The sequence below is a fragment of the Eschrichtius robustus genome, chromosome 10, assembly GCF_028021215.1.
Source record: "Eschrichtius robustus isolate mEscRob2 chromosome 10, mEscRob2.pri, whole genome shotgun sequence".
Taxonomy (NCBI): domain Eukaryota; kingdom Metazoa; phylum Chordata; class Mammalia; order Artiodactyla; family Eschrichtiidae; genus Eschrichtius; species Eschrichtius robustus.
This window is the reverse complement of record NC_090833.1, coordinates 34,578,384-34,601,990: the sequence shown is the minus strand read 5'-3', so window position 1 is coordinate 34,601,990 and position 23,607 is coordinate 34,578,384. Positions and strand designations below refer to the sequence as shown.

Here is a 23,607-nt window from a genome sequence, read left to right as displayed (position 1 = left end):
AGCCAGGAAGTTAGAGATTAAATCGTAATAGTTTCTAACATCCACTGAGTTATTATGCACCATGCAGCCTGCCAGTGGGCTTATTTTGATTAACTATGTGAGTCCTCACAAGAGCTGTGAGGCAAGTACCGTTCTTATCCCCATTTTAGAGATAAAGAAACTGAGGCAGAGAGTCATTAAGTGACTTAGGGCAAGAACACAGAGTTCTTAAATGGTGGAGCCAAAATGTGAACCCAGGTCTGACTGACACCAGAAATTCAGGCCTTAACCATGCCAGGCCATCTGGGCTACAGAGGCCATGAGGGCTGTGTGAGGTGCTTGGGGATGTAGAGGAGAGGATTTCACCTGGACTAGGAAAGTGGTGTTTCCCAAGGCTTGATGGCGAAGGAAGAGCCAGCCAGGCAGGAGGGTGGGGAGCAGTGTCCTGGAGAGATCGTGAAAAAAATCCTGGGGAGCTGGAGCCAAGGGGAGAGAGAGCTCGAGCAAGAAAAAGTGAGGAGCAATGAGGCTGGAGCGGGGGCCGGGTCAGCAGGGCTGTGTGAGCTGGGCTCCTGGTGCTGGAGTGAGGGTGAGGGCAGTGGGGACAAGGGAAGGGTGCTATTTATTACAATTTTTTAAGCTGTATAATCTTGAAAAGTTTCTTCAAAAACATCACTTTGATGGTTTCTCTCTCCCGAATGGGTTGCCATTTTTACTTAACCATTCCTTTTTGGAGGAACATTTGGTGGGTTTCACTTGTTATATACACAATGGTGTGTTAGACATGCTTGCACTGGAAACTCTGATGATGTCCATAGGGTGCCTCCCAGAGCTGGAATTACTGGGTTAGGGCATGAATGTTTTAAGGCTCCTTGTACTTTTCAGGTGGCTTGTACAGACATCCCCTCACCAATAGGGCATGAGTGTGTCCTCCTAATGCCCTCAACCAGTACTGCAGGTTGCCAGTTTTATTTTTAAAACTTACTATTTGACAGTAAAAAAAAGTCCTTTAAATTTGCATTGATCGAGTTTCTGATACGACTGTGCATTTTTCCCCCTGATTTCATTTTTTCGGTACTTGATCCACCTCTCAGATAATGATTTGCGGAACATTTTCTTGATCAAAATAAGTATTCTAGAAACAAATCTCAGAACCTCTGGTTTTTCTAGGTGGCAAAATCCAATTTGCAAACAGATGGATTAAATTCTTCTCTGGAACAGCTTCAAAGCAAGGTACAAATGTGCCGAAGCTCAAGGGGAGATGAAAAAGTAAGTGCTCAGTGGATACTAAGCTATGAATAGTAAAGATGCATCAGGCCAGAATTGTAAACCGGAAATAAACTTACATCTGTGGTCAAGATTTCTCCACCACCAGCGGGGCCTCTGAGTCTTCCTACTTAACCCCTGTTTTATTCAATGGAATTAAGGACGAGAAGAGAAACCAGCCATTGCCCCCAGCCCCTAGGACCTCCCAGGCAGGCATCTCGAGGCCAGTGAGCACAGGGGCTTGAGTCTGGCCTCCCTCCCCCTCTAATGTCACCAGGCCTCCCTCCTTGTAATCGGAACACAGCCCTGGATGAATAACAGAGGCAGGACTCTGCCCTCTGAACAACCACCTTTTGTTTGATTTTCCTTTTGTTTTGACCATTGCACATAAATTGGTTACTTCCATTTTCTGTGTATAAGCTGTGGAAAGTCCAAACTGGAGCGAAGTCTGGGAGAAGCGAGGTTCCAGGTGCCTGCCAGGCCCTGACCAGCGTAGCGGGTCTCTGCGTGTTTCCGTTGCTGACTTGCTTGTTTTTCTGCCTCTAGTGCATGTCTCTGTCCCTTGTGCCACCTGCACCCTGGCCACTCCAAGTAATCTTTTCTCCACAGTTCAACCAGGCACTCGAGAACCAGATGTCCTGGCCAGGGGTTCTGTCTTCCATTTCAGTGACTACGTTGAGGTTTTATTGTTATTAGCACTGAGAGGACATTTATTTTTCTATCTTTACTGCTTTTTCTTGCATAGTTACATGTGCTTGGTGAAAAAAGTTTGAACATCCACGAAGCAGAGTGGAGGTCCCGTGTAACCTCTTGTGTTTTCGTGCAGATGTTTCTACACATACACGGGGGGAGCAGGGGAAAACCAGCTTAATCTGCTGTGACCCCTTCTGCAGGCCCTTTAGGGACAACTCTCTCTCTTCAGAGCAGAAGCATTTGCTCTCCCACATTTCCTCACTTCCTATCTGATGTGTCAGGGCACTGGGCAGGGTACCTGGGGGCTTGCACAGACCCTGGCATGGGGTGGGGAGCATGAGCTTGAGCGGGCAGGTGGTCCTGTGTTGGCAGAGGACACTGGTTGGACACTTCTGCCGGGTGGTGATCAGGAGACGGAAGCAATGCATCAGATGTTCGGTGAAGGCGGTGGGGACCAGGGAAGGGTGTGGCCAGGGCCGTGTGCTCAGTGCCACGTTAAAGAAGACCTTCTGGCTGCTGGGTGCAGAAAGGCAGGGAGGCAAGTAAGAATGAGGCAGAGTGCCAAGACCAAATAGTGTCACCACTCAAGACTCCAGCAGGGACATGTTCCAATCCCGGGGTTGAGCGGCAGGGGAATGGGCGGGATTCAGGGTGCATTGGAAATGAAGGGAGTGGGAAGAGGCCAAGGCACCACCCGGCCTGGGTCATCCAGTAGGTCAGTGAGCCATTCAGGGAGCAATGTGTGGGGACCACTGAGCGCTGTGCGGGCTGCTTGGGGAAGGTGAACATCCTCACGGGTGCTTCCCTGCCCCCTGCAAGGTATGGTCTGTGGGACTGTTGCTCCAAGGGGTCATGTATTTGACGTATTTGATCTGATAGCCAGATCACCCTCCAGAAAGGCTGTGGCCATTTCACTCCTCACACCCTCGCCATCTTGGGCCAAATATTTCCTTCTACACGAAGAGCATTAGAACTAGAAGAGATCCTAAGGAACATTCTGTGTCCCCATCACACTGATGGGGAGACTAAGTAGAGCAAGTTTAAATCCTTTGCCCAGAACAAACCCGTAGAACCAGGAATAGAACTCCCGATGCCCCATCAGGGAAGGATCCACTGCTGCAGTGGAGCCGCCTGAGACAGCCAGCCCAGGGCTCCCCACTCCCACAGGGCCCTCCCTGCAAGTGAGGGGCCTCCGTGGAGCCAAGAGGTGTCCTTGCCAGCCAGCCGGTTCCTGCAGTTCACATGGAGTCAGCCTGCCTGCCCGCAGCCTGCTTCCTGTGGCTTTTTTCCCCCATGTTCGCGCTAGATAGCGACCGCAGAAGACCTCCTTGGCCTTGTTCGAACTTGGAAAGAAAAACTGAGCCAGAGGATTCAGTATCTCAACTGCAAGCTGGACGTGGTATCCGTGACTCAAGTGGTCTTTACCGTAAGGAACGGGATGGGGCGGCCGTGGGGAAGAGCGGCTGAGCTGTTGGGTCCCGGCTCCCAGGAAACCGGCAGGGCTCAGCAGAGCCCAAGGCAAGAAGATCTCCCAGGCCACTGCTGGACGTCAGGCCTGCTAGGATGCCTCGGACAGGCCACAGGCTGTGGAGTCAGATCTGGGTTCAAATCCCAGATGGATCACTTCCCTGCACTGGTCTCTTAGGCGACCCCTCACCTCCCGGCAGCACCTCCTCCCGCCATCAGGGCCCACCAGCTCTCAGGGCAGCCTCACCTCTCAGCCTCTTCCTTCCCACCCGCTGCCATGAGCAGCCACCGGCTTCTCCCCACCCCACCCCCGTGGCCTTGTCCAAGACCCCCGTCTCTTGCCCGCGTGGCTGCCCTTATCCTCTCACTTCCCCCCATGTTCCATTCCCGGAGCTGCAGCCAGACCTCATGTTGGACAGGGCCAGTCTGCCTGTGTCACTCTCCTGCCCTTGGGATAAAATCCAGACCCTTTACCTAGACCTGCGCAGCAACCTCCGCCAAGGTCTGCCCTCCGTGGGCTCTTCATTTCTCTGGCCCCCCTAAGAGGTCTCTTCCCCCAGGCCTTCTCTCACCCCCTGGTTTCGGTGGCATGTCCCACTTCCCCATGAGCCCCCAGACCATGCAGTGAGGTCTCCCTTTTAGGAGCCGTCTCCCCTAGATGGTGTGCCCCAAGAGGGCAGAACCTGTCGCCCTCACCCCACCCTCTCTCACCAAGCTTTAAACACCAGAGGTGCTCACAGCTGCCAGAAGGGCTGTGACAGAGCCAATGGTAGCATAAGCGGACACCCCTCAAGTTCTGCTCTGGCCACCCTCAGGCCCTGCCTCTCACTGCCACGCTCTGAACCAGCCCTTCCTTCTTTGGGGAGGCTCTTCCCGCCGTGCCACTAGCACTAAGCTTCCATCACACCATCAGTACTGCGCCCCACGAGATGAAACTTAGGAGTCCAGCTGGAGTCCTTCCCTTACGGTGCTGACAGTCTAGCACTGAGGCAAGATGCAGGATAAAATAGGGGACAGTCAACTAAGCACTCGTGGTGGGCCACCACTCCCACCCTTTCTCTAAGGTCCAACTCGAGGTGGAGGTGGCCACTCACTCATCCATGCACGCATTCACTCACTTGTCCGTTGGTCAGAAACACCGCCTGGGCACATCTACAGGTGGCCTTACAGGTCCGTGACCCTCAGCCTCAGGGAAGACACTGGAACTTCCCCTTCATAACACTGGCCCCATTTTTGACCATTTATCTGTGGTCAAATAAATGTCTTGTCTCTCTGACCAGACTGTAAGCTCCATGAGAGTAAGGGTCACATGTGGCCTCTTCATCCTGTGTCCCATACCCAGGCAGAGGCTTGCAGAAAGCAGGCACTCAAGAAACATTTTTGAAGCATGCACGTGTGAATGAATGAATGAATAGTCCTCTGAGGTAGATATGATCACTGCTATTTCACGGAAGGGAAAAGGGAGGCTCAAAGAGGTCAGGCAGCTGGCCTCCAGCCACAGCACCTGGGCAAGGTGGTGCTGGGACGGGAAACCCAGCCTGCCTGCCTGCCTGCCACCCACACAATCGGGCCCTGATCTTTGGCCTGCAGGACAACATCTTGACCAACCTGGAGGTAGAGAGTGACATCCTGGTGTCTTCAGAAGCCCATGAAGAAGAAGCCAAGGTAGACGTGGTCACCCCCGAGTCCTTCACCCAGCCAAGCCGCATGGGGAAGTCCATGATTGAAGACCCAGCTGTGGAGGTGGTCAGGAGGATCCTGCAGTGAGTGGCCTGGGTGTGCTCAGTGGGGCCCTGAGCCTTCAGGAGCCAGCCTCCATGTGAGCCCACCCTTGACAGCTGTGACCTTGTGCGGGGGCCTCTCCTCTCAAAGCCTCAGCTTCCTCCTCTGAAGTGGGGCTCACGATTGGGCAGACTCACGTGGCATCGTGGGCTAACTGGGATGGTGCCCGGTGCCTGGCCTGAGCCATGCTCGTGGTCACTGGGGAAAAGCTCACATCCTTTCCTTTGGTTTCAGATTTCCTGACTCAAAATGTCCAACCCAGCAGTGTGACAAAGAGCGGTCCCAAACAGGTAGAGGCAAACAGGTCTCAGGGCACCGGTGGTGGGGCAGCTGGTGGTGCCACCCAGCCCCACCTCACTTTGGATCCTCTGTTCTTGTCCTGGGTGCTCGTCACCCAAAGGCTTGAAGCGACTCCGGAACCGGGCAGAGCACTCCGTGAAGAAGGGCTTGTCCACTGCCAGTGCCACTTTGGCAGCGAGGTAGAAAGGCTAGGCTGCCTGCGATCTCCCCTCCCCAGACCCCACCCCGCCACCCTTTACCAGACCATGTCCTCAGAGTGCACCTCCTGTGCTCACAGCCCTGACTCCAAGGGACCCCACGAGGGGCCGCCTCTGACACGGGCTTTAGACTGGTCTGTGCTCATCCCCGCCCAGTGGCTTGGCTCGCATGGCCTCCCACCCTGGGAACCTGTCCGGGAGTTGGGTGGTTTTCCACGGTATTGTTTGGCTTCCTGGATTGCCACTAGAAATAGCGATCTGTCCTCCTGCAAGTCTGATTTCCTCAGGCCGGCTTCCTGAGTTTTTTATTGTAGCTAAGGGGTTGGTGTCCTAGGCAGGTTGTTGCAGCTTACGGGCCAGAGTTCTCTATTATATATGGTCCAGCTGTTGTCCATTTGTATATTCAGTCTCTCAGTGGTTACCAATGAAGTACATGTTGCTAGGGCTGCCAGATAAAAATTCAGGATGCCCAGTTAAATTTGAATTTCAGATGAACAGCACATAATATTTTTAATATTATATATGTGTGTCCCGAATATCGCATGGGATGTTCACTAAAAATTTCTCATTGCTTATATGAAATTTGAGTTCTTTTTAAAAATTTATTGTTGTATAGTTGATTTACAGTGTTGTATTAAGAAATTCAAGTTTAACTTGTATTTTTATTTGAAAATTTGGCAACCCTACATGTGGCTCAACCTATTTTTCTTTGGGTCCTCACCATAGAAAAGGATACAGATTTCTGTGCCCAAGCACCTCTGTCCCTTACCCACTCTCGGCAGCCTTGTGTGGGTTTTAGTGGTCAGGGCTTCAGCCCCGTGATAAGGCTGTCTCCAGAGCTGCCGAGGGGGAGGGAGCACCTCGAAGCGCAGGGCCGCACAGGCAGGCCCGGGTGGGGCTCACGCAGGCTCAGATCTGCCTGTGTTTATCTCCAGCCTCCAGAGCACTGACCCACCTTTGCCCCACAGCATCACACGGTATGCCAAGCCCAACAGACTAGATAGAAAGTACCAGGTGCTCGGAGACAAGCCACCTCCTCCAGCGGAGTAAGTGCCAATGCCATGTCCTTTAACTCCATTTTAACCTGTCATCTTTGTCAGGGGGCAGCTAAATCTAACTCAGCTAAGGGAAATAGGAAGTAGGGGGCAGAGCAGGAGAGGTCGGCAAGGGGATGGGTAAGGGTCAAGATTGGTTTGTCTCAGCCTGACTCACCTAAATTTATTGAGAGATATTTCCACCAAATTTAGACGTTCACCAAGAAGACATTCTTCTTTCCTTTGAACAATAAGTTCATTTCTATTCAGTCTCCTTTTGTTCCTTGAGGGCCAGCTGAACCGTCTACTGAGACTTGGTAGTAGGGCAGCCAGTCAAGGGGCTTTCTAGACGTTGGGCCTGAAGCACCCAGAGTGGCCCACTCGGCAGTAGCTCCTGGCATTCCAGTTGCCCATCACCTGACTCCAGCTGGCAGGGCTTCTTTGGATCCTGGAGGAAAAGCCAGCTACAGAACAACTTCTAGTCCCAACAGGGACCTAGATAGTCAGGTTTCAGCTCTCAGTGGAGAGTTGTAGCCAGATATTGAAGGAGACTAGAAGAATTGAGATTTGGTAAGAACTGACAAAACGTACATGACAGCAAGATCCATGCCAGTTTCCAGGGAGGTCACGAAACCTCAACGCCAATGAATAGGGATAGAATCTACTAATCACAAGAGAGTGCTATAGTTTCCCATTGAAACATAAAATTTATGTCGCCCTTCCTTTTGATTCTTGTTTACAAAACAAGTCTGGTCTCATTAGCTTTGGCCTGATTATTTACATAAGTGCAGCAAGCATGGTGATTGACCACCTAAACTTTTTACGTTTGCGTCGCTGGAACTTTTCAGAAAGACTCTCAGATTAGACTCTTAAAAGCCTCTTGAAGACAAAAAGGCGAGTCAGATTTCACCTGCAGTACCTATAGATTTGGGTGAAAGCCTCTCTTCTTGAGGTCCCCACAGTACCTTAAGGTTTTCCTTACTCACCTGTGAGGCTGGGAACCTCATAAGCCAGGTGCCAGGTGGGTTTTCCCAAGAGGGCTCTGAAGCATTGTCTCCATGAAGTCAACCTTAGTTTCCTGAAACTGTTTGGTCATATCTGATCCTATACATCGTTGTCCATGTGACATTTCAGTCAAAGCCTTGGTTATACATCAGTGTTTCCAATTACGTCCTGTTACAAGGAGGACAGCTTTTTGTTGAATTCACACAAATAATTATATTGCCATAATAAGTATACTTAACAAGAGTTTCTGAATTCTAGAGTGCATATGAGCGGGTGAAACATCCAGCCTGTTTCAAATTAGCCCTTTTTCCTCTTTAGCCTCAGGCAGTTGCTTTCAGGAGTTCCTCCGTCCCTTGAGATCCCTGATGGGGACAGGACACCTGAATTTAGTTCAAGCGACTGTAGCAAGTTGAGGGCTGGAGTGGGAAGGGAAAGGTCTGGCAGGGTGGACAGACGGACAGAGGAGATAGGGCTATGAAGGGGTCATATCAAAGGAAACCAGGGAACAGAAGGGAAGGTGGAAGGTGGCAAAAGGAGGAAGAAGGAGCATAGGCGTTGGCGGGGAGAGAGGTCTTAGAGGGGGTCTCCCCTCCAGTTTGGGGAGATCTTGTTTCCCCAGGAAGCCAATGAGGTTCCAAATTATCCTTAGTAAAATCACGCCAGGGGAAAAAAAAAAAAAAAAATCACGCCAGGGTCATGAATCACTCAGTGGAAAAGTATTTGGGAAAGTATACTGAAAGCATGCAGAGGAGCCTAACGTTTGCTCGAGGGGAGAGTTTTTGTCAAGGTCAACAGACAGCAAATTACTTTTCCAGAAAGCAGTTGGGAAAGGTATAGTGAAGGCCATAAGTTTATGCCTTTTGTGCAGGTCCGTGGGTCCCTCTACCAAGGAAACCATCTATCAAGAAGAAAACGCTTGCATGATATACCATGCAATACTTTTTATCCCAGTTAAAAATGGGAGAAAACCCTAAAGGTCCAAAAATGGGGGATTGAAAACCATGGTGCATACATACTCGATGGTGTTACACAGCCATTTAAAATGATATCATAATGTAGGGGGAACACTTTTAAGTGTGCAGAATGTAAAATGCACATGAACCTAGTTCCAAACCAATTTAAAAATGAGCAGAAGGAAATACAATAAAATGTTAGCATTTATTTTTTCTTCTTGCTTTTCAGTTTATTTCTAATTTTCTTTAATTATGATGAATGAATTTTTAAATGAAAGATCACATGACTTATATACATATATTTTAGAAAATGCCAAAACTGATGTGTGTGTAAAGCAGTCACTGCATCACTTTATAGAAATTGTGAAAAAATAGTTGTCCTACAGGTACCTGCAGTTCTAACACATCTGTCCCTTATTTCAGTCTTACTGTTGAGACAGTTGACCTAACCGACAGGAATATTCACTGGATCTGTGCAGGTTTGTTCAGTAAAGACCCCATGTGCGCACAGTCAACCCAAAGGCCAGAGGTACCAGAAAGAGGATGTTTGGTCCTACAGGCGGTCTTGCTCATTCGATTAATATTTATAAGAAATCATTCTTTCTTCCCTCAACCAAGACTGAGGTACTGATAGGTGCAGGCACTGCGATGGGACAGGGGATTCCACGGTGGACAAAAACAGACGCACAGTGTGTGTCTTGGTGGACTTTACCAGGTGCTGGGAGAGATGGGGCTAATGGCCAGTCACACAGATCAGTCCCCAGTCCCCCTGTGGGGAGTGCTGTAAAGCTGAGGGCCACGAAGAGCATTGGAACAAGGCAGTCAGGAAACACCACTGAGCCAGGATCTAAGGAAGAGCAGGAACAAACGTGACCAAGAGGAAAGTTAGTGTTCCCTGGAGAAGAGTCAGTGTGAGCAATGGCCCTTGGCCAGGAATGAGTAATTACGAGAAGTGATGAGGACAAAAGAGAACAGAGACACTTGGAAGCTGCCAAACTCAGCTTGTCGCATGCAAGAGGCATTAAACTAGATGAACAGAAATATTAGGTGGGGACATGCTTGGGCATCCCGAGCTGTCCAACTCCAGTTCTGGCCGGGTTGCTGAGTACTCAGAATGTTCGGTCCCTTTGGTTTTGTCCACACCATTTAGTGTGATTAGACAAGGCCTCTCAGGGATCTGTCTCCTGTGTGTTGCAGGGATTTTAAAGGCATCATCCTGAGCCTCCTCTGGGAGAGCAACGAGCACCTGCTGACCGTGGTGGAGGTGAGGGCTCTACCTGCCCCTCTGCCATCCGCTGGCCACACGTCCCCAGTGGGCTCTGCCTCTTGCCTTCTGCTGATAATGGCCTTTGGGTGAAACTGAGCAAAGGGGACTGCAGCCCCCATGACCACGCTATCCAGCTTCTGTCACCTCATGTGCTGTCTTTCATCCTAGAAATTAAAGCTCATCCATTCATTTACCCATTTATTCAGCCATCAACCATTTCTTGGCTACTGTGTGTCAGATACCGGGTGTGCCAAGAGGAACAAGCCCCTTCTCTGTCCCTGAGTGGCCAGCACCCAGCAGAGGATGACAGATACGGTGCCACCACAGAGGGATGGGTGGGGCCGTGGGAGCAGGGGGCTTCTACTAGGAGCGACCCAGGGCCCCGGTCCAGTGCACCCCACACAGGGGTGTCTGTGTGCTTCCTGTCTGCCTCCCCCTGGGCTGTGAGTCTTTAGAGAAGAGCTCTGGGTCATCTGTATTAGTGGCCCAGCTTGGCGCTTCAGAGAAAGCTCTCAGCCTGGTGGGTGGAAGACCCATTTTAGTCTTGAAGGATACATAGAATTATACCGTTGGCTCGCTCATGCCTCGCAAAGCCCTGGGATACTGACAGTGGTGACAAGCACAGACAGGGAGGAGGAGCAACGCTGGCGTAGAGGACAGCAGTAGAGAAGGCCAGGGCGTGAGGAGAGCACGGTGGAGGATGCCAAGATGCTGGGCCAGAGCCCCCTGGGGAGGGGCCTGGCACCCACACTTTCAACCCTCTCCTGCAGGAGTTTTACCGCAAAGAGAAGCGCTCAGTCACCAGGCCCGACTGCATGTACGAAACCTTTGACCAGTGCGCAGAGAACATCTGCAGGAAGATCCTGGAGTACCACAGCCAGGCTGATGAGTACCACAACTCCTGCCTCGTAGGTGGGTGTGGCCAGCAAATGGGCTGCAGGCCGGTGGGGTGGGGGGCACAGAGCCTCTCACGGCCTGAATGATGCCTCCTGACCTGGAGGTCACTGGGGAGGCAAAGGAGCCTCCCTGTGAAAAGCTGACATCTTAGAATTAGGTAAAAACCTTGATCAGATTTAACTGGGGAGAAACAACAATGACAAAAAAAATTCCCTTTTCTTGAGAAATATGGTGACTTGTATCACTAAAAATGTTTCACTCGTTGAATAGATATTTTTTACCGCTTTATTGAAACATTCACTTGATGAATTTAATTTTAATATATTTAATTTTATTTAATTTTAATATATTAAAATACATTGAATTGTACACTTTACACCCATTCAGTGGCTTTTAATATAGTCATAGAGTTGTGCAACCATCACCGCTGTGAATTTTAGGACCCACTGTCCCTCCATCACGTCCCCAGCCATAAACAACCGCGAATCTACTTTCCGTCTCTATAGATTTTCCTATCTGGGCTTTCACATGAATGGAGTCATGCAGTATTGTTTATTCATTCGGTGATGGACACTTGGTTGTTTCCCCCTTTTGGCAATTATGGATGCTGCTGCTGCAAACGTTCACGTGCATGTTGTGTGTGGATGTGTGATTTCATTTCTCTTGGGTTCTAACTAGGAGAAGACTTGCTGGGTCATATGGTGCCTCTGTGTTTAATCATTTGAAAAATCCTTCCACAGTGCCTACTGTATGCCTGGCCTGTGATGGGTTTGGGCTATGATGAACTTGATAGACATAGCCTCCTAGAGAATAGGGACATGAAAAGAGGCAGGCAGGGTACATCTTGCCATTTATGTTTGTTATAACGACATAAAAGGAGCTGTGAAAACACACCCATAGGTCCCGCCCCCGTTCCTATTTCTCCATGTCCACAGCTATGTGTGTTCTATGCAGTCATTAAGTCCTGATTGTTTCTGCCTGTACGGCAGGGAACCTGAGGGCACATCACAGCCCTGCTGTGTTGGTTGAGGGGCAGCACAGGTAGAAGAGGGAGAGGATTAGGGGACAGCCAGACCTGGGGTCAAGACCCAGCACTGCCATCTCCCAGCCATATGACCTTGGCCAAGTCACCTTCTCTTGCCTGTAAATGGAGACAAGGATAATACCCACCATGCAAGGCTTTTTTGAGGATTAAGCCCCTCATAGCCCTGCCATATGCAGGGGAAATCATCAGCAGTGGCTCTCATTACTGTAGCTGTAGAATGACTAGAATTGAAACTACAGGGAGCATTTTGTTTCTCTAGCTCAGAGTTTCCCCTTGTGAACTCTGTGGGATCCCATCCTATGTGATCTTCCTCAAAAGAAAGGTTCCCTGTCAAGTGGGTTTGGGAAATGCTGCAGATTATGTCCCTCTCGGGCAGATTGACAGTTCACATTAAATGAAGACTTCCATTTCCTTCAGGGAGTCCAGTATGCTGACCAACACTTTTGCGGTAAACTTTTAAATGCATGGATGAGCTAGCTATGAAGTAAGAAACACACAGGGCTCCAAGATTAAGTGAGAATAGGAACACAGAGATAAATTGAGCAGTGACTCTGGCTATTGCCCTGAGGGCTTTGCTGACTCCCAGGTCCACTTGAGCCTCTGTTTTCATGGCCTCCAGGACACTGGGAACAGAGACCAAGCACCAGACGACCCAAGGTGTGCAGTCTGAAAGGGCACAAGCCACAGAAAACTGGGTCCCCACAGGACTCCATCTGCATAGTAAGGAGAATGAGACAGAAACCACATCCCCTCCTCCCCCAGTGACTAGAAGGAAACTGTCTTGTTATAAGCCGTGGCACTGGATAAAGAAGAAGAAAAACTCCAATGAGAATCCATAACTATAAGCCAGCTCTTATGTGGTGTTTAAACCTGAAGTCACACTTAGATAAACCTGAATTCAACTTTGTGTTTGTGGATCATCCATAAGACCTCTGGCTGATACCTTAGCTTAAAATGATTTTGAGTTAGTCATGCCCAGATGCTTGTTTAGTAGAGATACTACAAATCCTCTCCAGAAAAGCCCACCTTCAGTTCAGGCCTCCAGGGATTCCCACAAATAAAATGCCCAGAATAAGAGTTCACCGTAAAACACACACACACACACACACACACACACACACACACACACACACACACACACACACACACACAGAAAAAGGCACCTTGAGCATGAGGCAGCAGAATGAGACCAGTAAAGACTTCAGATATTGAATGTATCAGACACAGAATATAAAATAATGTATTTGTTTAGAGTTAAATAAAAGAGGAAATTGGAAACATGAGTAAGGAGCAAAAGACTATTAAAATGACCAAGTAAATATGAAAGAGAACCAAATCAAACTTCTATATTAGAAAAATAAATCATTGAAATTTTAAAATTAATCAAGGCTTTAATACCGAAGAAAATAACCAAAATGCAGCACAGAAAAACGAATGGAAATACGGGAGAGAGGTGAAGAGAGATGGAAGAAAGAGTAGGTGTGGCATGCAGCTATTTAGAGGTCTAGAGGGAGAGGAGGAGACTAGGGTCAAGGCAATATTTGAAGGGATAATGGATGAGACAGAACTGCTGAAAGATGCAGTGCATTTTAAAAGCACTGGAAAGTCCTACAGAGTGTAGAAAAGAAGTCCTTTGAACTTGTTTAGTCCAGTACTTTTAATGCTGGTTTGACCACAGGACCCCTTTTGATGGAATAACTATTACCACATTGTAGACCAAGCCTTTCTCTTTGGGAAGCTGCTTTGAGCCTTTGTTGGAGAGATTGCCACAGCAACTTGGCTCTGCTCTGTGCTCTCCCCTGGTCCCCCACCCCCAATTCCTACAGAATTACGGGCCCAGATGAGGAGATTTGAGGAGCTATTGCCCCAGGTGTGTTGGCTGGTGATGGAAAATTTCAAGGAGCACCACTGGAAAAATTATTGCACCTCCACCGAAGAGATCCGGGGACAGTTCTCGAATTATCAGGAACAGCTGGAGAGAAGGAAGGTGGGGCACCCCCGGACCAGCCCCTCCTCTCCAGGACCAGAGGCCCTGGGAGTTCAGAAATGGAGGTGGGGCGTCGGCAGAACTGAGTGCCAGGGAAGGATGTGGGCCAGGCTTGGGATTGTTGGATGGGGGTGAGGGACACTAGGCACTGAAGAGACGAGAGCTGAGCCAACAGCTCCTTCATAGAAGGCCTTCAGCACGCTCCTTGTTGGATTTAACCGGTAGGTCAGCTGGTTCTATGGGGCTGTGGCCATTGAGATCAACAATAATTGTCCACATGGTCCTTCGAGCCATGGGACGTGGATGCTGTTGATTTTATTGGACTGAAACCCTGACTGTTCTGGGGCAGATGCTCAGCTCTCCCACTTCTTAACCCTCGGAGTCAGCTCCAGCCATGCCCCTGTCTTCCCTCCTCTGCCGCTCCTCAGCCCTTCACACACCCAGGTCAGTGCACACATCAGTCTGGCCATGGCCATAATTGGCAGAGGACGTAGGCCAGTGACTTTCTGGTCCTGACCTCAAGACCAGGTCAAAAAACCTACTGATTTCTGGATTGTCTGAAGGATGAAAATGCCCAGCAGCTCCACCCAAATCTCGGACATCCCGCATATCTCCAAGAAATGGAGTCTCTGTGTCAAGTGGAAGAGAAAAGGCAGGAAGATTTGGACACCTTGATTGCGGTGACCAGGGAGCAGCTGGAGGTCAGTAGTGCCATCCACTCCATGTCTAGATGCTGGGGGCTGCACTGCCCTCCGGAGGTCACCCCCACTGACAGCCCAGCAACAGCACTGAGCACGGCCCTTCGCTGACACCCTGGCCAAAGCAGGGTGTGAAAGCAGGCGGGTGTCATAGGTGGAGATGGTCTTTACTGGCCGTTGTAACTTGCATTTTTAAATTTCTAAATTAATTAATTACTACTGAGAACTTCTTTTCCAAGATCCATGTCAAGTTTTATTTCCTCTTTAGTAAATTGTCTATGTCTGTCCCTTGGCCATTTCAGAATCATTTCCTATCTTCAAACCAAGTCCCCTCTAGGGAGAGGCCTCCTGGGGAAGACCAGATGCCTGTCAACTTGGACACAGTTGACACGTGGCCCTGGTCTTGTCTCACATGCTGCTCCCCAAATCCTCCCTCAGCCTGTCTTTGGAGACAAGTTCCTCTCCCTGCGTCACTGTGCTCCCCATGTTTCCTCCAGGAATTCACCCGGAAGTACAGCCGGTTTTTCATAGCCAGCTTGGCCACCTTCACTGAGAAGTTCCTGCTGCAGTTGGATGAGGTGGTCACCATTGACGATGTCCAGGTTGCAAGTATGTGCACCACCGGCCTTGTGCCCTGGCCCCAGGGGGTGTGACACAGGGTGATGGGCCTGGGGTAGGGCGGTCTGCTTTCCCCCAACTCCCCCAGAATGAAAATACATTCTCTGTGGAGGGGACTGATGAATTTTTGTTTGTTTTAATTAAAACTCTCTTTTTTTAAACTAAAAAAGCAAATCCCAAATGAATCAAAGATTATATATGAAAAATGAAATCCTAATGCTAAATATTTTCATAATCTTGGGGTAGGGACAGCTTTCCTAAGTATAAGAACCAGAAGCCATAAAGGAATGGCTGGCACTTCTCTGTGGCCAAAACAAAATCAAGGAAAAATGTCAAAATACGGAAAGACGAACCACAAACTGCAAAAACATTCCTAATAACTAATAGGTCAGAGAATGGCCTAATATCCCTGTGGTGTAAAGAACTCTAACAGGCCAAGTTTGTAAAAAGGGATAGAGAACAAACATGCAATTCAAGAGGCCAATAAATTTAAAAGATGCTTGACTTCACCAATGATGAAAAATGTGAATATAAACATTATTAAGATATCATTTCTCGCCAACAGCCTGGCAAGGCTTTTAAGTTCAGTGACAGCCAGCACTGGTGAGGCTGTCAGCAAGCCCGAGCACCACAGAGCCTCTCAGAGAAGCGTACGTCCACCCCGCTCTCTTGGAGAACGTTCTGTCGGTGCCTTCAAAGTCCTGAGTGTGTGTGCCTTTGACCTAGCCGTTCAAACCCGGGGAATTTATCCAACAGAAATACGTGCATACTTTTTCAAAGATATATTTTCAAGCATATTCTTCACAACACTGCTTGAAATTGCAAAGAATTGGAAACAATGTTAGTATCTACATATAGAGGATTGGGTAAATAAATTATGGTCCAGATGTAGGAGGGAGTACTGTGCAGCTGTTCAAGTGGGTGTGGTAGGTCTCTATGTGCCAACCAGAAAGTCCTGAAGGAATACTGTCACAGGAAAAAGCAAGGTGACCATTATACTTACCTGTGATACTATTAAAAAAACATATGTGTGATATAAACATGCACCCCGCATATATGTAAATGAATCTGTGTGAGAGACAGACAGAGACAGAGAATGAGAGCGACAGAGCCTGAGAGACAGGTACCAGACTGTTGATGACCATCTCTGGTGAGTGGGGCTGTGAGAGATTTCTAAAATCTTTTCTTTTTCCCCGTTAGGTGATGTTTAAATTTTTTATAATGTGCACCAATTACTTTTATAAGTACACAAAGATTCAAATCATATATTAAATATTATCCATTTATCGCTAATCTATTAAGTAAATAAATATATTATTTTTATTTTTTTAAGTTTTCATTACACAGAAAATGAATATTTTTTACAGTAAAATGAGAAATTCAATATGAGTTACAAAGAAAGAGAAGAACATGGTCCTTCTACTCAGAAATAAGTGCCCTTAACATCGGCTGTCCTCCTCGTTATTTCCCTTCGGGCACAGGCCTGTGTGTATATCAGTGGGGGGATGGGAGGATGGATCACAAGTGTGTGCTCTTTTGTAAGCTAATTTCCCCTTGGCAGACGCTGGGCAAGCCAGTCACCGCCTCCTTGAGCACTTTCAGTTGCTGTGCATTGTATGTTACTGATTAGTTCCCTGCTGGTGCACATCGGGCCACGTCCAGCTTTTCACTTCTGCAATCATGCTGAAGGGAACATCTGCATCCATATTTCTCTGTTTCGGGGCAACAGATTCCTAGAAGTGGACTTTCTAGGTCAAAATGTGTATGAATTTCGAGGCGTTGGTCACTTTCCAGTGTTGGGGGTCTCTTTGGCAAACGTGAGCCTGCTTTGGGAGAGCAGAGCCTGCAGAGACCCTGGGGTTCAGACTTGAGGGAACACAGGCGAGCTGAGCCAGCAGGGAGGCAGCCTCGGTAACTTGGAGGGAACCGCCAGGCCAGGGAGACCCCCTGCACCAGGTCTGCAGGAGCCTCTCCTGCTCTGTAAGTCGGGCTTCTGAGCCAAGCAGCCTGGCCCTGCCATCCACGCAGACCAGGGTGCAGAGGGCTGCTCACCGCGTGGACGGAGCCCCCTTCTCTTCACGTCAAAGGGCAGGTCAGTGAGCCGGACATGAGAGGGACAACCTTGAATGTATGCATTCCAGGAGAAATTCTTAGTTCAGGACCCATGTGAGCTAGTATAAGCCAAAGAAGGCTCTACAAAGCATATTCGGGGGCTCACAGAAGCTGCAAGAAAGTCAGAGCATCATTCTGAGGGCTTTGGAGTTGGGAACCATGCCCAAACCATACCTCGCATCCTCCAGCTTTGACCCCCCTGCCATCTCCTCGGCCTCCACCTATGAATCTGGTGCATTTGGCTTCTGTTTGGGAGGGGCCTCTGCCTCCTGCCTGAGACTCCAAGTGGGGAAGAGGGGAGCGAGCCCTCATTTCTCTAAATGTGAGATCGGGGGTCGGCCCCCTTGATCTCAGGCTGTGGGTGAGGCCACCGTCAGTAACCTGTCTCTTGCCTGCCAGAGATGGAGCCCCCGAAACTGAAAACATCAATCCTAATACGGAGGAAACTCACCGGGCTGTCCCTGGAGGAAGAGAGTGAGAAGCCCCTGATTGAACGGGGGAGCAGGTGAGAGCCGGGAGCAGGGAGGAATACCACAAATGGCTGGATTTGCTAGGGGTGGTGCAGTGGAATGGTTAGGGCCACGAGCTCTGACGTCAAACAAACCTGGTAATCTTGGGAAGGCACTGTGTCCTAAGCCTGTTTCCTCATCTGTGAAATGGGCATGGCAGCCTACCTTACATGATATTGTGAAGAGAAAGTTCAATGAGATGGTACTTGGAGTGCCCCGGCACATACTAAGAGCTCAGCAGCTATTAGTTCATGTGATAAGGACCCACAAAGGGGCCCCCAAAGAAAGGGAGGCCTGTCCCAGTGTGGGGCACATTCTCAGATTGCTGGTGGCACTGTGATCCACTACAGCTGTCCATCATGTATGACAAGAGCTACCAAAGTGCTTGTCCCCTGTGACCCAAGAATGTTACTCTGGAAGAAGGAGTAAGGCAGCGATTTGCCCAGCTAAGTTGTCAGCAGTGGTTTTATAGCAGAATAGGAAAAGCAGGCCAGGAACTGATGACTGCCACCTGGCTGGCCAACTGATGAGGAAACTGAGACCCAGAAAAGGGAAACACCTAGAGGTGTGGGATTCCCCTTCCCCATGCAGAACCCAACTGACTATACACACGGATTTTAACTGTATGAAAATGCAAAAAAGAACTTGATGAAGCTTAATGTTAAATGCTCAGTAGGGTTTTTCTTTTTTTTTTTGTAACATCTTTATTGGAGTATAATTGCTTTACAATGGTGAGTTAGTTTCTGCTGTATAACAAAGTGAATCAGCTATACGTATACATATATCCCCATATCCCCTCCCTCTTACGTCTCCCTCCCACCCTCCCTATCCCACCCCTCTAGGTGGTCACAAATCACCGAGCTGATTTCCCTGTGCTATGCGGCTGCTTCCCACTAGCTATCTATTTTACATTTGGTAGTGTACATATGTCCATGCCACTCTCTCACCTCCATTCTCTACATCTGTGTCTTTATTCCTGTCTTGCCCCTAGGTTCTTTAGAACCGTTTTTTTTTTTTTTTTTTAGATTCCATATATATGTGTTAACATACAGTATTTGTTTTTCTCTTTCTGACTTACTTCACTCTGTATGACAGACTCTAGGTCCATCCATCTCACTACAAATAACTCAATTTCGTTTCTTTTTATAGCTGAGTAATATTCCATTGTATATATGTGCCACATCTTCTTTATCCATTCGTCTGTCGATGGACACTTAGGTTGCTTCCATGTCCTGGCTATTGTAAATAGAGCTGCAGTGAACATGTGGTACATGACTCTTTTTTGAATTATGGTTTTCTCAGGGTATATGCCCAGTAGTGGGATTGCTGGGTCGTATGGTAGTTCTACTTTTGGTTTTTTAAGGAACCTCCATACTGTTCTCCATAGTGGCTGTATCAATTTGCATTCCCACCAACAGGGCAAGAGGGTTCCCTTTTCTCCACACCCTCTCCAGCATTTATTGTTTGTAGACTTTTTGATGATGTCCATTCTGACCCGTGTGAGGTGATACCTCATTGTAGTTTTGATTTGTGTTTCTCTAATGATTAGTGATGTTGAGCATCCTTTCATGTGTTTGTTGGCAATCTGTATGTCTTCTTTGGAGAAATGTCTGTTTAGGTCTTCTGCCCATTTTTGGATTGGGTTGTTTGTTTTTTTGATATTGAGCTGCATGAGTTGCTTGTAAATTTTGGAGATTAATCCTTTGTCAGTTGCTTCATTTGCAAATATTTTCTCCCATTCTGAGGGTTGTCTTTTCGTCTTGTTTATGGTTTCCTTTGCTGTGCAAAAGCTTTTAAGTTTCATTAGGTCCCATTTGTTTATTAGCAGGGTTTTTCTTTTAATTAAGACGTTTAAAGCATGATAATTTTTTTTTAAAGTAATGCTAACCGTTTTCACCAGGGATGAAGGGTGCACTGTGAATGATGAAGATAAGGCTGTAAGACTTTTCATGCATGTTTGTTTGTAGGAAGTGGCCGGGAATCAAACCCACCGAAGTCACCATCCAACACAAGATTCTCCTCCGGAAAACACCATCAATCACCACCACCAAAACGACCCTGGGCCACCTGGCATCCGTGGAAGCCCGAGATGCTGTCTATTTGGTGAGTGGAGAGACAGGGTGGGGTGGGTGCACCCCAGGGAACGCAGGGCAGCTCGGTGTGGCTGCCTTGGGAAGGAGGGAGCTTGCTATCACCAGGTGCCCTGTCATTTGGTCCATGGAGCAGATGACACACGTCAGGGTGCCCCAGTGCACAGTGTCAGCACTGGGAACAGCCAATGTTCTTAAGCACCAGCACGTGAGCCACAGGTCGTGTCCAGTCCCAATGAAAGCTCGGGTCTGATGGTGTGAGCCCCAGTGCTGCAGGAGCCCAGCCGAGAGACACCACACCCAGACTGGGGGCGGTGAAGGAAGACTTTCCGAGGAACAGTTGAGACAGAGTGAGGGGACAGAGTAGTCAGAGGCATGGAGGCCATGGGAGCAGCGGGTGATGATGGGTGGAATAAGGGACAGTTCCTGAGCACCTGCTGCAGTTTCTGTTCTCAACGTGAGCCTTCTCATTGGATCCTTGTAACAAGCCCATAAGGAAGGTAGAATTGTCCCCATGTTGCTGCTGAGGACACTGAGGCTTAAAGAAGTGTGTCCCCTCTATGCCACTGCAGAGTGGCAGAGCCAGGATTTGAACCCAGTGCCTGTTAGACCCCATGGGGCCTGCCCGAAGAGGAGGCTGCACCCAGAGGCCTCCTGCGGGACCTCTCAGCTCTGAAGACGTGTGGGCCTTTGTTCCTGGTGCCCCAGAGAGAAACCTCGTCCTGAGATATGCTGACCCCAGTATTTGGAGAGCCCTCAGTTCCCAGGCCACCATGCTAAGACCCAGGCAGAGAGGGCAACCCTGCTGCCAGGTTCAGTGAGGGCTCAGGCGTCGTGGGCTCAGCCTCTCGAGGAAGCCAGGACCCCTGAGCTTCAAGGAGGCTACAGTGTGGGGTGGCGGTTAGGAAGGAGGGCAGAGTCCAGAATCAGGTAGAGCAGGTCCTAGTCCCTGCTCAGCCTCTTTCTAGCTACATAACCCCAGGCAAGGTTGTAAGCCTCAGTTTCCCGATCTGTAAAATGTGGGAAACAACCGGGCCTGCCTGATGGGTTATTGGGCAAAGTAAATGAGAAATGACTTGTGGAACTCTTGCCGGTGCCTGGAGTGGGTTCAAAGCTACCTGCCAGCAGGTTACAGTGTTCCTCTAGGGCACAGAGCCCAGAAGCCCTTCCTCACGTGGCCTCCTCCTGCTGCTTGCTCCCAGAAATATTTAGCGTCATTTGAAGAGGAGTTGAAGAAGATCCAGGACGACAACACACTGCAGGTGAAGGAGGCTCAGCGCTGGAAGGACAGCTGGAAGCGCTCTGTGCACACCATCCGGGGCCTGTACTTGTGACACCCTCAACCCACTCCCAATAAAGGCTTATTTTGTGTGGTCTCCTCATCCATCCACCCACCCTTCCTTCCGTCCATCCATCCTTCCATCCATCCATCCATCCATCCGTCCATCCATCTCTGCTCTATGCCCAGCGCTGTACCTTCACAGTGACCAGGACACGTTGTGGTCCCTGCCCACATGGAGATCACTTCCAGTGAGGAGCACAGAGGTGAAAGGGGGAATTCCACATGGTCAGCTGGGACGGCGGATAACAGGAATGGGTAACTTAAAATAGAGATCAATACTTCAGAGGAAATAACTTCCAAAAGGCATGCTGGGCACTTCATCTTGCAAAATTAAAACTTATGGGAAAGAGTATATTGCACATTTAACAAAAGTGAGTTTTAATGGCAACTATGCACTGATTCCTAGACCCAGTATAGACTTCATTCAGTGTTGACTGGGTATCTGGCAATTTGGCCAACTATAAGATTTTGGCAGATATCTTCTAGGCCTCTTTAACTCTGCTAAGGGTCTCTTTAGTCCTGTGAGACTCAGATCACTGTCCTTGGAAACCTGCATCCTGCTGTCTTCCTTGTCCTCTTTCTCCTCTTCTTTGATTGCAGCACGGCCTCACTGTGCCAGGTCTCACTTGTCAACAGCTCTCTGTGCCCTGTGGACACAGGCGGCTCAGGCTCCTTCCTCCGCTTCCTGAGCTTCTGCTGCTCCTACACAGTTTGAATGTTAACGTGGCCTCAGTCTGAGTTTCCATGTGCTTTATCTCTTAACGACTCGATGAGGTAGGTATTGCCCGCATTTTACTGTTGTAGAAACTCAAGTCCAGGAGGTCAAGGCAACCCGCTCAAAGTGACATGGCAATGCAGAACCTCAGCAGAGTTTGGGTTCCCCAGAAGGGGACAAGGATTTGGAGGCAAGTCGTTTGTTTTGGAGATGATTCCAGGAAGCATGAGTGAGGACCTAGGGAAAGGGAGCCTGGAAGGAGAAAAGCCACTGAAGGGGCTTTGAGGAGTGGCCCCTGCTCTGGGTGACCAGGCTCCACCTCGCTGGAAAACAGCCTCCCACCTGACCTGACTCTGTCAGCGCAGGTAGAGAATTGCCTGGCGTTAGTGCTGCCACACTGCCCCTTGTGCCAGTTTTTGGGACAGGAACCTCCCGTGGTGCCAGACATCCCCTCAGGCAGGGGGTCTCAAGGGATGCTGGCTGGAGCCCAGCTCCCCAGCTGCAGGTGAATCAGGTGGGCCAAGGGGATATGAGGGCAGCAACAGCAGCGTCACCGCCTCAGGTTTCCCAAACCTAAAGCCAGGCCCCTTTGCACCACTCTGCCACAGCACCGTCTTTCCCCAAAGCAGCAAGTCACGTCTGCATAGCCCCTTCCAGCCTGCGGCATGCTCTGCAGGTACACGATCTAATTCAGCCCTGCCAGGGACAGGTGGCAGGCACCATGTAACCCCTATTTTGTAAATAAAGAAACTGAAACTCAGAGAAATGAAGATACCTCCTAAGTCACTCCGCGGGAGTGTGCTGCAGCTGGGGTTCCAGCCCAGCTCTGACTGCCCCTGAAACTCAGCCTGCAGTGAATGCACCCGGGTGCTTTGTAAGTAGGAAAGCTACCTCTCTCTTCTGCCAGCCTCAGAGTCTCTGCGCCTGCCACCCGCTCCTCCCGGACACTGGGCAGCATGCACGGAGAACAGGACGCAGACCTGGGCACAGGACAGCCTGTGGTCACTCACTCTCCACCTCCTTCTTCTGGGTGACGTCCCAGTGGGCAGGGAAGGCTGGAGGAAGCACGCCTGCTGTGGCAGGAGAGCTGGGAGGGGGATGTAAGGACTGGGGCAAGTATTGGGGGCCCACCGCAGCCCAGACAGAGCCTACAAACAGTGACAGTGCCAGGAGCGCAGAACTGGGAGGCCTGGGCCAATCCTTCAGTGCCGTGTGGCCCTCTGAGTCCAGCTCTTTCACCTGTCCAGTGGGGACACAAACTCCACTCTCCTGGCCCGCTGCACACAGTGAGGCCCAGCTTGCTGAGCTGGGCCAGCCTTTGTGCACTGAGGCCACAAGGTTGAAGGGTCAAGGCAAAAGCAAGTTCCCATTCTTGTCTTATTTCCCCCTCAGTACGGTGCCTTTCGTTTCGTTGTTTTCCTTATTGTTCCAAAAGGAATAGATATTCATTGTAGACAAAAAAAAAAAAAAAAAAAAAAAGGACCAAATGAGCAAAACAAAGACTATAAAAACCCTGGCATCCAGAGACAGCCGTTCCCTACACCATTTTCCATGTGTGTGCATTATATTTGCCAAATGGAATCATAATATGCATTCTGTTTTTAAATTTCAGCTGGGTATACCCTCTCCATATCCTTAAATATCCACTTAA

At 49.3% G+C, this 23,607-nt stretch overlaps 1 protein-coding gene across 1 annotated transcript in view; it reads left to right on the top strand.

Moving 5' to 3' along the window:
- CCDC180 (coiled-coil domain containing 180) overlaps positions 1 to 21,264 on the top strand; it is a 67,044-nt gene extending 45,780 nt beyond the window's left edge. The window contains exons 27-40 of the mRNA XM_068552150.1: positions 1,150 to 1,248; positions 3,245 to 3,364; positions 4,996 to 5,168; positions 5,422 to 5,477; positions 5,588 to 5,666; positions 6,620 to 6,730; positions 9,874 to 9,940; positions 10,714 to 10,855; positions 13,712 to 13,872; positions 14,436 to 14,573; positions 15,068 to 15,179; positions 17,700 to 17,805; positions 19,777 to 19,912; positions 21,102 to 21,264. Of these exons, the coding sequence (XP_068408251.1) occupies positions 1,150 to 1,248; positions 3,245 to 3,364; positions 4,996 to 5,168; positions 5,422 to 5,477; positions 5,588 to 5,666; positions 6,620 to 6,730; positions 9,874 to 9,940; positions 10,714 to 10,855; positions 13,712 to 13,872; positions 14,436 to 14,573; positions 15,068 to 15,179; positions 17,700 to 17,805; positions 19,777 to 19,912; positions 21,102 to 21,233 (1,632 nt within the window). The 3' untranslated portion in view covers positions 21,234 to 21,264. The remainder of the gene's footprint in view (positions 1 to 1,149; positions 1,249 to 3,244; positions 3,365 to 4,995; positions 5,169 to 5,421; positions 5,478 to 5,587; positions 5,667 to 6,619; positions 6,731 to 9,873; positions 9,941 to 10,713; positions 10,856 to 13,711; positions 13,873 to 14,435; positions 14,574 to 15,067; positions 15,180 to 17,699; positions 17,806 to 19,776; positions 19,913 to 21,101) is intronic.
- Positions 21,265 to 23,607: the final 2,343 nt, after the last annotated feature.